General features: G+C 35.3%; 1 protein-coding gene across 1 annotated transcript in view; it reads left to right on the plus strand.

Annotated features, from left to right (window-relative positions):
* Positions 1-9,147: 9,147 nt before the first annotated feature.
* The window catches only part of LOC150093174 (proclotting enzyme-like), a 51,373-nt gene continuing 46,393 nt past the window's right edge, over positions 9,148-14,127 (plus strand). Inside the window, exons 1-3 of the mRNA XM_090414171.1 lie at positions 9,148-9,178; positions 9,359-9,501; positions 11,683-11,734. Of these exons, the coding sequence (XP_090270297.1) occupies positions 9,148-9,178; positions 9,359-9,501; positions 11,683-11,734 (226 nt within the window). The remainder of the gene's footprint in view (positions 9,179-9,358; positions 9,502-11,682; positions 11,735-14,127) is intronic.

A 14,127-nucleotide genomic window follows, 5' to 3' on the forward strand; every position in this document is an offset into this window, starting at 1 on the left:
GTGGGATGCAGGATACAAGCAGGATGGAGGAACTGGAGGGAGATGGCTGGAGTGCTATGCGATAAGAGGGTGCCGATCAATCTAAAAGGCAAAATCCACAGGACAGTAGTGAGACCAGTTATGACATATGCTATGGAAACTGTGGTAATGAGGAAAAATAACATCAGCAGGATGCAGGCAGTAGAGATGAGAATGCTTACGTGGATGTGCGATGTGACCAGAAAGGATCGTCTGAGAAATGACTATGTCAGGGGAACCGTGAAAGTTACGAACTTAGTAGCGAAGATACAGGAGGCAAGGTTGAGATGGTTTGGTCATGTGATGAAGAAGGTGGAAGTATATATGGGAAGAAAGGATATGCAGATGGATATGAAGTGGAGGAGGAAGCGCGAGCTGCCAAAGAAGAGATGGAGGAGATGGTGGAGGAGGAGTTGAGGATGAAGAACTTGAATATGGCTATAGCATAAGACAGGTGGTTGTGGAGAGGACTCACTACAAACCACGACCCTATTTAAGTGGAAAAAGCTGCGGAAGTAGAAGAAGATGCATAACCGTGGTAAGAATCTTTACAATTGGCTGTAGCTGGCAGTAAAGGCTTATCGAAACGTGGAGAAATATTGATATATTTGGACTCTATGTAGGTTGCGTAAATACTTGTCATTCATAGTTTTCTATATGATTACATACTCCACATGAACATCATTGTCCTACAAAATGGCGCGATATCAGACTAATTGAAATTCTTCCGCCATTTCAAGTCTTAGTTTGAGAAACAACAACAGAAGACCTACACGCGGCATTTTTACTAAGAATGGCAACATGATAGTGGAAACTCTTGTATCATCCCGTTGGCCTCGCAAGCGGTCTGCAGAATATTTGGCATCATGCTATTTACATTATATTGTATTGCATTGATCATCATCATCATCATAATGATTAATTCGTGCATGAAGATGGAATTATATATACAGAACCATTCATGTAACAAAAACCCATCGAGATTAAGGCTATTGGATGAAAGTGAGCTAAATTACTCTGTTTTATGTCAAGTGGTAAATGTGAGATGGTTCGGGAGCCTCATCTTCCAAAATGAATTTGCTTCTGTACCAAAACTATTTTCATGGTCATTCTGTGTCCATTAGTTGGCCCTTAGAAAACAAGAACACTGAAGGTAGGCGAAGGTGGATGTCTAAATTGGTGTCCCAACCATCTCAACTGACTTTTTGGAATTGTTTTTGTTAGGGATCTTTGCTGGCGTTCTTCAATAATGGTTATATTAAGAATGTGATTGTGCCATGTATATCCTAGTAATGTTCGTAGGCATGTTCTTGGTGATTTTCACAGAGCTATTGATGATATTAACTGCTAAAGGAGTAGAGATGTTCCATGGCTTGATAAACGTATGTAAATATGGTTTGACTGCTGGTTGTGTACAAACGAATTTGTAGTAGTTAGATTGGATTTCCAGATATTAGTTAGAATTTATGAAAGTGAAGAATTTTTTGTACCTTCTTTTCACGATGTCTGCTGGAGTGTTAATGTATGATCGAAGTACTGAAAATCATTTACTTTTTCAAAATTTGTTATTGCCTAATATAAAAAAAATCAGCAAATTCATTTTGTTCCTATATAGGGAGAAGGTGAGGATATTTGAGCACTACATTACTTTTGGACACTGAGGGGAAAAGTTCTATTTCCACCAGTAGCCAATCAGAGATAGGTGGCCCAAGGCCATCACTAATTATACATGATATCCGATGAAGAGATGCGGCTGCAAAGTGATGCCATTGATGCCATCTCGTGGTCCCTAATCCTAACACTATGTTTAGTGTCTAAAAATAGTGTGTGTTCTACAGTCGATTTTCTCGAGTTTACGGGAGATGAACAGTTGCGGACTAGCAGAACTTTAGTATAAGTTCTTCTAGTCGTCAATCTGAATATAACTTAAGATTCTCTTTCTTCGGGCGATCTAGTGATGCGGATGGCGCACTCCGCTTCCACTGAGCTACACAGGTGCTTTATTACCACGACCCAGTTTATCTCGGGACAGCATATATACTTGTATGAAAGAATGTGAAGATGAAAAACAGTCAGAAATATCCATTCGCACTGCCTTTTGGCTGAAGAGCGGATTCGCTAGACAGTCGGCCAGACTGGCCGGTTGTATTTCATTAATAAAAAAATTATATTAAGATGGTAAAATATAACAACAGAATTTTAAAAATTCAACAAAGAACAACGAGTTAAAAATTGATTTTAAAGCGACAATAAACATTTATGTGATTCTGGGAAATAATTTTGCACATATTGCAAATACATCTGTTGCTATGGAGATCCTTTGACTCTAACAAGTATGTTTCGAACTCGAGCTTGAATAGTGAAGTATTTATGATTGAATATATGAGAAGAAAATAGACATATTAGCGAAGTATGCAATTGTTTAATTGTCAAAACCATTTCTGTTAAAATACAAAAATGAAAAGGCGATACGAGATTAAAATAATAAACGGAAAACCGGATATTAGATTCAAGTTAAATATTAAATTTCGATTGGTATTCCGGATATGTGAAAATTAATCTTTTCAGTAGTAGTTGCTAAACGTAAAACATATTTTAAGAAATTGTGAATTTCTTCTTATTTTCAAAGAAATGAGTATGAATGCATTGTGAAATCCAAGATTCGTGTGAACATAAATTAATAATATCACCAATGTCGGAAGAAGAGGTCACAACCTCTTCTTCCTTAAGAACGCTTAAGTATGTTTTGTGATTGCCTTATCATGGACCCCCGGGGCAATTTGTCACGTTAGATGACAATAAGGAAATTGAATTTCGAAAGGTAAACCACGATAGGAATAATTTTGTTTGTTGGTAAATGTGAAAATGGGTGTTACTGTGGCCAATCCTTGACCGTTAACTGCGCATTGAATTTTAAATCTGTTTTTCAGGTTTGATTATTAAAAAAAGGGGTTTGTTTTTTCCATTGACAACCTTTTTGGTCGGTTATATAGTCGTTTGATTGGTTTATTGCTTTTAGTTTTGTTTTTGTTGTACGCAATTGAAATTTTTGACCGTAGGTGATATGCCAAGGATGCGGATATGACTTTGAATACTTAAGATTTTAGCAGAATAGAACGAGAACGATTTATTACCAGGAGAAAAACGCATTTAACTGAAGTTTTAGAAAACCGATAAAAAGAGGTTACTTTGGGATTCAGATTTACTCATAATGAACTAACTTGTGGAGAGCTGATTGGGTCTGTTAATCAAGTGTGTTCATATGCCAGAGTTTCCAGGAAGAAAAAGCTATTCACCCACCGCATGAGACCAATGAACTCAGTTTTTATGAGATTAAAGATTTTTTTTCAACATTGAAGAGTTTGAGTTGGTATTAATCCTCGTGTGAATGAGATGACAGCATTTTTAGCAAGTCGACCATTGCGATGTAGTCTGTCCTACAACTGACTCAGCAATTTTCGAAGAAATGATTTTATTGTAGATAAGATTTCGTTTTCAGCACATCTTGTGAACAAAAGAAAGGCAAATGGACTTCCTTATATTAGAAGATTTTAAAAGAGAAAGTAGAAATAATGAACTATAAAATCCTGTAGCTGTTTAGTCAATTAAAATGGACAACTCGGTTTGTCTACTGATATGCTACTCGATGACTTTTGTACCTCATGAGCTAAAAAAAAATATAAATTAATAAACTAACATTGCCGCTGTCATATATGAGAGAAGAAACACGGAGGCTACAAATTATTGTTTGTTACAACATAAAAGGATTAGTGATAGCCAGGATAAGTAACTTTCCAACTACAACAACGTTCCGAAAACTTGTAGATGGATCTAGCAATGTGGTGTTTTCTTTTTTTTCAATGGAGAACCTCTGAAAAATATATAATCGTTAAAGCTGGCTGCAAATGATTCTCCAGAAATCGTGGATAGTACTGTGCGTTAATAGTTTGCCGTCGGGTACAGCAGGATGAAAATGACACCTTGAAGGTCGTAAGCAACTATCAGCGTGACTTTAGCTTTGCTGGGTTTCTTGGCGAAGTTTTCTCGGAAGAGTGACCCCGAATGACCCATTCGCTGGATTGTCTCTTCAGTTCAGGCTCATATAATGGCCACGATACGATTCAGGGGATGCATTCTCTTCAATTTCGTATCGTTCCAAGTGGATGCCAGCAACCGCACGCCTGTCCATTTTGGCATCTCATTCAAGTGATGCGGAACCCAACGAGCTGAAATTTCTCGCTTACCGAATCTCTCTTTTAGGATGTGCCGAACACTTTGGTGGTCTGTCCGAGTTGCCTGGGGAAATTGGCATACGGTCCATCGCAGATCAACCTTGAGAAGTCCAGGAACAAGCTCAACATTTTCTTCTGAAAGGGCAGGTCATCTTGTGCGGCGATTGACATACGGGTGCTCTCTCCCCGCACCAAATGCACTGACCCATCTTGCGACAGTCCGCTACGGTAGGGCACTGTCTCCACAAGTTTCCCTATGGATATGATAACAGTCACTCGCAATTTTACCTCGTGCAACCTGGATCTTGATCCAGGATCGTTGTTCTCATCTTGTGAACACACTTTAGAGCGTTGCACACTGAAACTAACTTTAACCTCTTCTCTACACAAGGCGACAATTATCAGAATGAGCTGCGTCGCCTTGTGTGCATGTACAGTGCATACAACTAGTGCCTCTATCTGTCAAGAGTGATATTTGAGTTATCAAATACGTCTCCTGACACTGTTGTCACTTTATTTTCAACCCCCGTAGTTATGTTTTATTCTCACTGCATTTTACAGAAATTTCGTCCTTGGAAGGAATTTACATAAACTGCTCACCAAGTGGGATGCTTCGTTTATTAAAAATAACAAATAGTTTATTTTATTTTGAATTTTAAAATTAGAATCCTTGCTGTATAAAAAGGAGACTTTAAATTAGTGTTCTCCCGCTACTGCTATATGAGTCGAAGAATAACACGAATTGAAAATATCCGATTAGTGGATTTAATTTTGTACTAATCGAATCAAAAACGCTGTAGGTAGCTATCGTGCAACATATTGTGAAATTTTAAATACTTCACAAAAGAAAAAAAGAAGGAATTTAATATTTAAAATGTTGTAAATATTAACAGCCATTCGCTTTTATATTTACTATGTTTAATCAATTTTTGAAGTTCCTACTGATTGAAAAATCTTCATTTATTTTAATTTCTTTAATATTCAACATATCGCGTTAATATCCCGCTCAATAGGATTTAGTTTCTTAGACTGTATGAAGAATTTCAGATCCAAGATTTTCATGCTGTTAAAAGAAGGCTCCTTAAACGCACAATTTCTTGCTTCAAAGTATTTAACGTTTCCGTTTCCAGAATGGTAATAGGACACAGTGGAGCGGTTGCCTTACTAGTTTAACCCAACAGGAATATTTACGCTAAATAATGAAGGAAAACCTAAGTATAGTAGAGAAAAGTAAAAGTAGAGCGAGGAGGAAAAAGAATTATTTCATTGTTTATAGGCAATAATGCCTGTATAATATAAAAATTTCCTTTCGGGATATTCGACTAATATTTTATCATCTCTAACCAATATTAAATATTCTCATCCTCTCTCTTATCATGAAATCCCCTCCCCCCACTTCCAATTGTAATGACAGTACCTATATAAGATATCGCATTTGACACGTAGACAAGTAAGGTATCTTTGCTTACCTGTAGAAATAAACCCTCTAAATTATAATTAAAATAGAAAAATAAAAATAAATTCCAGAATGCAGTTTATTCCCCAAAGGCGTTCCTTCAGCCCTAACATTTTACAAGCATTTATTGATAGTGAATAAGAACTATCAACACATCCACGCTTTTCAAGAGAGAGAGAGAGAGAGAGAGAGCGAAAGTTACTGCTTAATGTAACATTATACTCTTCGTATAATACTAATGCATTAAAGAGGTTTAATGCGTTTTCAAATGATTTAAATCTATATAAAACAGGGACTTTAATTGAATATTCTGGTTAAGTTTAATTATCTAGAACCAATTAGTAAGAAACTGTAGATCTTATATTATCTTGCATCCTGCGCTTTTTTCAATTGTCCTATTTTCATAAGAATAAATATTCAGCGATTTATTCTTAAGATAATAACAACGAATGGCTGCAATGATTTCATAAGACTCAGACAACCACGAAACTTAGACAGAGAAATTTAAACTATGTTATTCAATAGATTTAAAAGCACTGGTGGTTATTTACTTGATTTATTTTCGCTCTTTATTAGACAACTGTGAATTTGTGACTTATTACACTTCCATGGGTTACTATGGTTACCAAGCGTAACGATTTTTTTTTTATTTCATTTCCACACGATCACTTTTGATCTTTTGCATCATCCGACAATGCCGAGTGCATACATATGGAATCATTAACAAGCAAAGGGGGGGGGTCTACCTGAAGACAATGAAACCTTTATTTCTAGTGATTTATTGAACTCAACAGGAGCCCATACGCGCTGTTTGTATATTCATAGAAGGGTTTTGTCTCGAGCTTATTGGAGGCACGAAAACAAGTTTAGAAAACACTGCGCAACCCAGAATATTTTATTAATTTCGAGAATACTTGCAAGAAGGAACGTTTATGGAATTTTGCTTTTGTTGGTGTGTTGCTGAATATTCTCTGTGTGTGGTGGGTGGTTCTTTACGAAAGGTAAGCATGTGTGTGTGTGTGCTCAAAGTCTTCTGATTCTTTCTCTAAACCCCATTTATTTGTCCGTTTATCAATGTATGAAACCTTAGCGATTCTTAAATAGTAATAAGTAATAAAAAAGTATTAAATTATAATTAAAATCGAAATTTAACTCTATAAATTAAATTTATACTATATTAATAAAGATATCTTTTATTTAATTCAATTAGCCAGATTTGCATTTTAAAATAAAATGAAGTGTAATATCAACAAACAGTTTCAGCAAAATTATATTTTGACTCAACTTTGATTTTATGTTGCTTTGCTATAAGCGATGCTCTGGAAAGACTATTTTAGAATTGAACTATTCTGACTAGCGCCAGTTTCGGATAGCGGCGAGGATCGTTACTATTAGAATTACATATCTTTGAATGAATATTGCATGATAATATTTTAAATATTTGATAATGTGGTTGTCTGCAGAAAAGTAGTTTTTTTTGGAAACCGGGTCACAAAGAAAGCCTGAATTGCTGAGTACATAATTTATACGTTTCAATTTGGGTATTTTTGTCTAATTCAGATGAAAAATATTGCTTGCCAAAATTGTAGATACTGCGACACCCCATGGATGGATTATTTATTGTATATTAGGAACACATTTTAACCAAGAAATTAAGAAATCAATAGAGTAATAATTACTGAATTACTAAGCCCATTTATTACCTTTCAGTTCATTATAAAAATAGTAAAAAAAAAAATTAAATTCATTTCATAAAATAATCTTATATTTCTTTCTTTGTTACAAACAGTTTCAAAATGCAGATGAACTCAAGGCTGTTTATTCTTCTATTCTTATTTCTTTCCATTGGAACATGTGGAAAAGGGATACTTCGGTTAAAATGCCAAGGTAAAATGCTAAAAATATGTATACTCGCTACAAATGTAATGCTAATGGTAAAGTATACACTAAAGATAGACTTAGAACTTGGGATAATCTTTTAATCTTTTATTAATGTTCCATGTCTTCTTTATTTTCTAGGATTGCTCTTCATTTTTGTTTCCAGAACGTTTTGTAGAAAGAAAATTCCCAGAAGAAATAATCAACCCAACATGGGATGGAATCATTGAAAGTGCCAAAAAGATTCTTGCTGAATATATCCTTCGAGCTGTTAAAGAGATTGGCTCATTCCTTAATCCTGGAACAATCCTGGGATTCATCCATCGAGGTGCTGAAGAAATCACTTCCATATTTGACATCAGAAATCCCTTGGAAAGATATCAGCAGTGCAAATCCCTATCCAACAGTCCTGGACATTGCACGTTTGCTCAAAACTGTATACTTCCAGAGTTCATTAGTAGATACACAATCTTCAGCAAATATATGTGTGTCATCAACAACAAATATGTTGGTGTCTGTTGTCCCGATACTTACTCCGTAAAGAACCCAACACCAACAGTAGGTCCGTCTCAGTCATCTACAGGAGGGACTAAGCCAGCTAGACTTGTAGCTCTTGCTGATGGGAAGATAATGTTTATTGCTCTTGTTGATGGAACTATTAATATCTAGAGACACTGACATCAGTACTTTGTCAAGTTTTGCATTAAACGTAAGATGAATATTCGTAAAGAAGAGTATCATGGAATTGAAAATTTCAAACAGAGAGAGATAAGCTCTTTCTTCTTGTAGATTAGGCTCTTCCTGGAACAGACATAAGAGATAAATTCGATATATATTAACTAATTAAACTATGTTTATGTTTATGTTTATTATACGTTGCATAGATAATTGACCTCCATTCTTCGAGGACTGTGGTTGGGTGTCTGAGTGATGGTCGCTCCCATATGGTCCTTACAAGTCTGTTCACTTTACCATCGCATTTCGACGAGTTTAGATCATGGCTAGTCCATTGATACGTGTCGTTATCTTAAAATGAATCCATATATTAGTGCATTGCTATCCAGAACGTGGAGATACACTTCGCCGTTAGGGCGAAGTAAAATATATATTGAACTTCTTTCTCTCTTACGTTCTATCAAACTATATTTGGAACAGCTATCTTCAAGAACTATAACCTGCAGCTTTTTCAAAAAGAAAAAAAAAGCAGATTCCTAGTGTTGTTATACGTTCTGAGATCTCTAATTGAGATGGATTAATTCTAAACTAAACAATTCAGTAGAATTATAGAATTATATTGTTATTAAAGTGATTTATGTACAATTTTGTGCACCAGATGGAGCACTAAATTACGTTCTTATATTCCAGGTACAAGCTTACAGATATTACAGTTCGTCTTGGAGAATACGATTTTAGAAAAGACACAGATGCAGGCCCTCAAAAGTTTAACATCACCACAATTCGCATCCGTGAACAATACGAACACAATTCCACTCGCAATGATATCGCTTTGTTAAACTTTCCAGAACTTGTCTACCCTTGCCAGATACTGAATACGTCGGAGAGATGGCCACAGTTGTCGGATGGGGAGCTTTTGGTAAGAAAATGAACATCCTAAAAGACAATTTTAATTATATTAATATTTCAATTCATTGTGTGTTCAAGATTATCACTAAATCAGATAATATTGATGTGATGACACAATAATCCGTGATGTTTTGCTAAAGGTTCGAGTCAGTTGTTAAATTACTGAAAAAATGTTTTAATTTTATTGTAGAGGGTGGTCGTAATAGCTCAATACTCCGACAGATAACCGATCCACTATGGAATGACACAGAATGTGACAAAACTTTCCCTCAGACTATTTTTGATCGGTTTCTGTGTGCTGGATTTACCAATCGTGAAAAGAATTCATGCCAGGTGAGATTCCAATGTCTTCCTCCTCCACGTACACACGCACGCCTGTTAAAGAAGTCCGCTCAATAAAGTTGAACCATTATTTGAGTGTCATATCTTCGGTATGATGTTTCCATCAGATTTGTTGCTTTGTTTATAGCAATGTGTTTTCAAAGTCTTCATATTGATTGTCTTTTTTTAACCATTTTCCCCTCTCTTTTACGGTGATTCTGGTGGTCCTCTCATGGTCGACAGTGTTAATGGTCGTTGGTCGGTAACTGGCATCGTATCTTGGGGATTAAGGTGCATTGAGTCAGGATATCCAGGAGTGTATGTGAAGGTTTCCAAATATGTTGACTGGATCAAAGAGAAGGCAGTGTGAGAACAGCGAATATGGTTTGCATCAATAGAGTTTGCATGCAGTTAAAGACAAGAACGACTTACTGTGATTGGTGAATCATTAGAAATGTATTTGAAGAATGCAAATCTGCATTTAAAAGAGCAATATTTTATACAGAGAAGAAAACATTTTTCCTCTCCTAAGACTGGATGGATAACAGTCAATAGTATCTTTTGAGTATTGTTTTGCTTTCAACTTGTAGTGCTAACTTAGCGATTGTTCGTAGAAATAAAATTGTCTTAAAGTTGCAATGTTTTGTGGCACTGTATACTGTATTATATTTATGTGAAAAGTAGAGCTATCTAGGTATTCATATTTTTTCTAATAAACTATATTATCCAATATAAATGTGTATTCATTTTTTGTTTCGGAACCGTTCTCTGCAAAATTAATTAATTTTTGCATTTGTGTTTATTTACGTCTTTATTTAATTCATTGTTTATAAAATGAAAGCATTCTCCGACTCATTTTGTTCCCTAAAGGAAGTTACAAGAGTTCGTATAACTCTAACTAAATTTTTGGGGACTGCCAAACTCGACCTTAGTCAATGACAAAGATCTATCCCAAGACTACCGATGATTTTAAACGCCATACTGGAAACATGACAGGTCAATGTCGCCATGTCATGGTACCTAACCGTAACAATATCTATTATTGTCAGAAAATTGTGGTAGTTAAATGGTCGTTTTTTTTTTTTTTTTTTGAGCAGCAGATGTAGAAACCACAGTCTCTGAAAGAAAGAAAGAAAAACCTTTCTGCCGGTGCCACCAATTAACTCGGGAACTGATCGCAGAGAGTCTTAGGAAGTCTTAAGTCCCTCCAGTCGGTGACTAGGATCCAGCTTAACGAGTTCTTTCCTTGGATGATCGAGCACTATGGATACAAGTGATATTTCCACAGGCTTTCCTTATGTGTGTGTATTTTTATTTACTTTTAATTACTTTTTATTAGTAATTCTTTCTGCCACTTAAGTCACATTTGGTTTATCATTTTAATGTTCATATCGAGTGTCAGATTTGTTAGCTCTTAGGATTGGACAGAGTTGAAACTATGTTTTCATTGCCTACGGAGTAAGATTAGCGGTAATACTTTACAAGGAAGGGTAATAACTTTAGTACTAAAGTACTAAATATCGTTAATGGTAAATGGTATATTATTGGACATCATTTCACCAAACTGTACTAAGCCAGCAATGCGCTGCTCAGGAATTCAACATACTTCTCCATAAAGATTCTAAACCGAATTTTTAGAGTTGAAAATCTTTACCAAAATTTATTTTACGCTTCGGAAAATAAATGACACATTCCGTGCCATTCACCAGAAGAAAAACAAACAAAAAATGCGTTTGTTTAACCTTATTAAGAGTAAAACTTTCAAATGCGTTTGCGTTTCAATGCCCATCACTTAACACGCAACTGTCGTGTATTCTGAGCTGCCTTATTACACTGAAAAAAAAAAAATTCAGAAAAGTCTTATTGGAATTCATTGCGCTTATGCGAATGCTGCTGTATATGAAGAACATTGGTAACAATAACAACCTTGCTGCTTTGATCAGTACGACCAAGATTGAATTTTGCAACGTCTACTGCTGCTTTTATTCCACCTAATCTTTATGAAATGTTGCTGTTATCCACTCCCCCTGACATTATTGCTGAAGAATGAGCAAAACCTACTGATCATTGAATAAGATAACTTTCTCAGGAATGTGACAACTTCCAATTGTTGTTGTTGTTATGTGGAATAACGTGGAAGTAACTCAATCTCCTGAATATTAATGTTTATGTTTTTATTTTCTATTTTTATAGCTATTTCCATGCAATTTCCCTCTGAGAAGCCTTCATGGATCTGCATTTGACTGTAAACAGCTTCAATTACAAGTGCACGCAAACAGCTAATCATTTATAAGAGCTTGAATAGTAAACATCTAAAATGACTATAACAACTAATTTACATCTAAAAAGTAAATTGTTTGCTTGATCATAACAAATGGAGTTCATTCCAAAATTAAGCCACTGAACATGGCAAGCAAACAAACATTTTAGACATAAAAAATTGAGTTAGATGAGAATCAATTGCTAAGTTCTTGTCGTCTTTACATTGGTCAATGAGACTTAGATACACTCGTATATCAAAAGTACTGGGAAGCAGAGAGAGAGAGAGAGAGAGAACATATGTTATGTACATGTTTCTATACATGTTTCTACGGAATACACTTTCTACCAATTTCTAGTATGTTGGGGGATAGATTGATGGAGTAGCGGTAAGATCGTCCTCGCCTGAATTTTGACTAATTTCTTCAGTCCATCTCACAAATTTTAGTTGAATTAAGATTGGCACGTGATGTGTCACCCCATTCTTCACTACAGAGTCTTCAAACCAATCTCACACATCCGTTTTTCTTTTGAGAACGAACTCTGTCCTGTTGAAATACAGAAGATGTGACCATTTATCATTATCCCTTTAAAGAAATACATAAGATGTGACCCAAAATTAAAGATACCAAGCAATTATATACTTGGTTTAATCCTTTATCCAAGTTTGAGCAAACAAGTTTGCACCTGAAGTATTTTCAGGACTGGGAACAACTCGTGGTAGAGGTGTATGACTTCACGTTGCTTGCTGCAGTATCCCATAATGCAAAGCGTATCCTTATGGTGGTATAATGCTATGTATTGTGGGAAGGGTTACTACCCAGACCGTTTTAGACCTTTGTTGAGGTCTCATCAGTGGGAGCCAGATTCTTCCCATAATGCATAGCATTATACATACCCATATCCTTATGCATTATGGGATACTACGGCAAGTGATGTGAAGTTATACCTTTGCCAAGAGTTGCCCAAGACCTGAAAATACTGTACTTCAGGCGCAAACTTGTTTGCTTATACTTGGATTAAACCAAGTATATAAGTTCTTGGTATCTTTAATTCGTAGTATAACCAAGTGGAAAAACTACCAATAACATAAGATGTGATCATTTAGAATTATCTCGTTAAAATCAGTACAACATTATCTAGCATCACTGCATACCAACTTTCACTGGTGAAATCCATCATTCACTTCTGATGTCCAGTGAAATTATGGATATGAATCCATCCGTCACGCCACTTTATATTTTCGGCAACTCTTAAAAACATTCACATTGTCGAGATTCAATCCTGTTTATTATAATCGACTAAAGATTGTTGTCCTTTGTATTCCTTCTGAACCCATCTTCTGTGGATGCAGCACCATTGTAATCATTGCCGAACATGGGACTCATCGTCTGAACTACTGAACTTTTTTGAAAGATGCCCGACTGGTTGGCCGATTGCTTAGCGTTATCCGCCTCCAATCAAAAGGCTGCGGGTTCAAATACCGCCGAAGACATGGATGTTTGTGATTGTCTGTGGAAATACTGCTGGTGGTGATGGGCAGTAGATGGCGTTGGTGCAGTTGCGGTTGGTTATAGTTGTTGGATGAGTAGGTGTCTTTCCTCGATCAGTCTTTGCACTCCCTGGAGGTGTCACGTAATAATAATAATACTGATGGCGAAATTATAGGCGACACGTGATCATATATTCTGTTTCTTTAAATGTTGGTTAATTCTCAATAAATTACAAAATCAAGATTAATACTAGCCTACTCAGAAATATAAGAATTAATTTCTTTCAGCTATTCATAATCTTAATTTCACAATGATACATAATTTCCGACACTACTTGTTGAGATTTTTAATCGACCCTTGTAGTGAGAACTTGATTTTTAGGAATACGTAAACGTCGCATGGGCAGAGACATAGTGAGTAGCAGTATGGAGAGTATTGCACACATCTGCCACTGCGCTTAGCTAAGTATCAAACAATAACAACACAATTTCTTCGTTAACAAACTTCAATTGTACCTTCCGAATAATAATAATAATAAGAAGAAGAACAATAATAATAATAATAATAATAATAATAATAATAATAATAATAATAATAATAATAATAATAATAATAAAACTTTAAAAATTAAGAAAATTCATCAGACTTTAAAACGCTAATTAAATAAATAAAATAAATAAATAAAATTAATAAAATAAAATAAATAAATAAATGCACTGATTAGTACTGCATTTGACCACTAGAGGGAAATGTCACCTTGTGGTCAAATTCAATACTAATCAGTAAAAAAAAAAATGCTGCCCTCAGTTTTTTTTTTTTTTCCTTAAAATATATTTTATACAAAAACAGATACAATCTCGAAATATCAAATTTTGGAAAATGATAT

Source organism: Typopeltis vanoorti, chromosome 24, assembly GCF_054136105.1.
Source record: "Typopeltis vanoorti isolate ZY-2024b chromosome 24, IOZ_Tvanoo_1.0, whole genome shotgun sequence".
Classification (NCBI taxonomy): domain Eukaryota; kingdom Metazoa; phylum Arthropoda; class Arachnida; order Uropygi; family Thelyphonidae; genus Typopeltis; species Typopeltis vanoorti.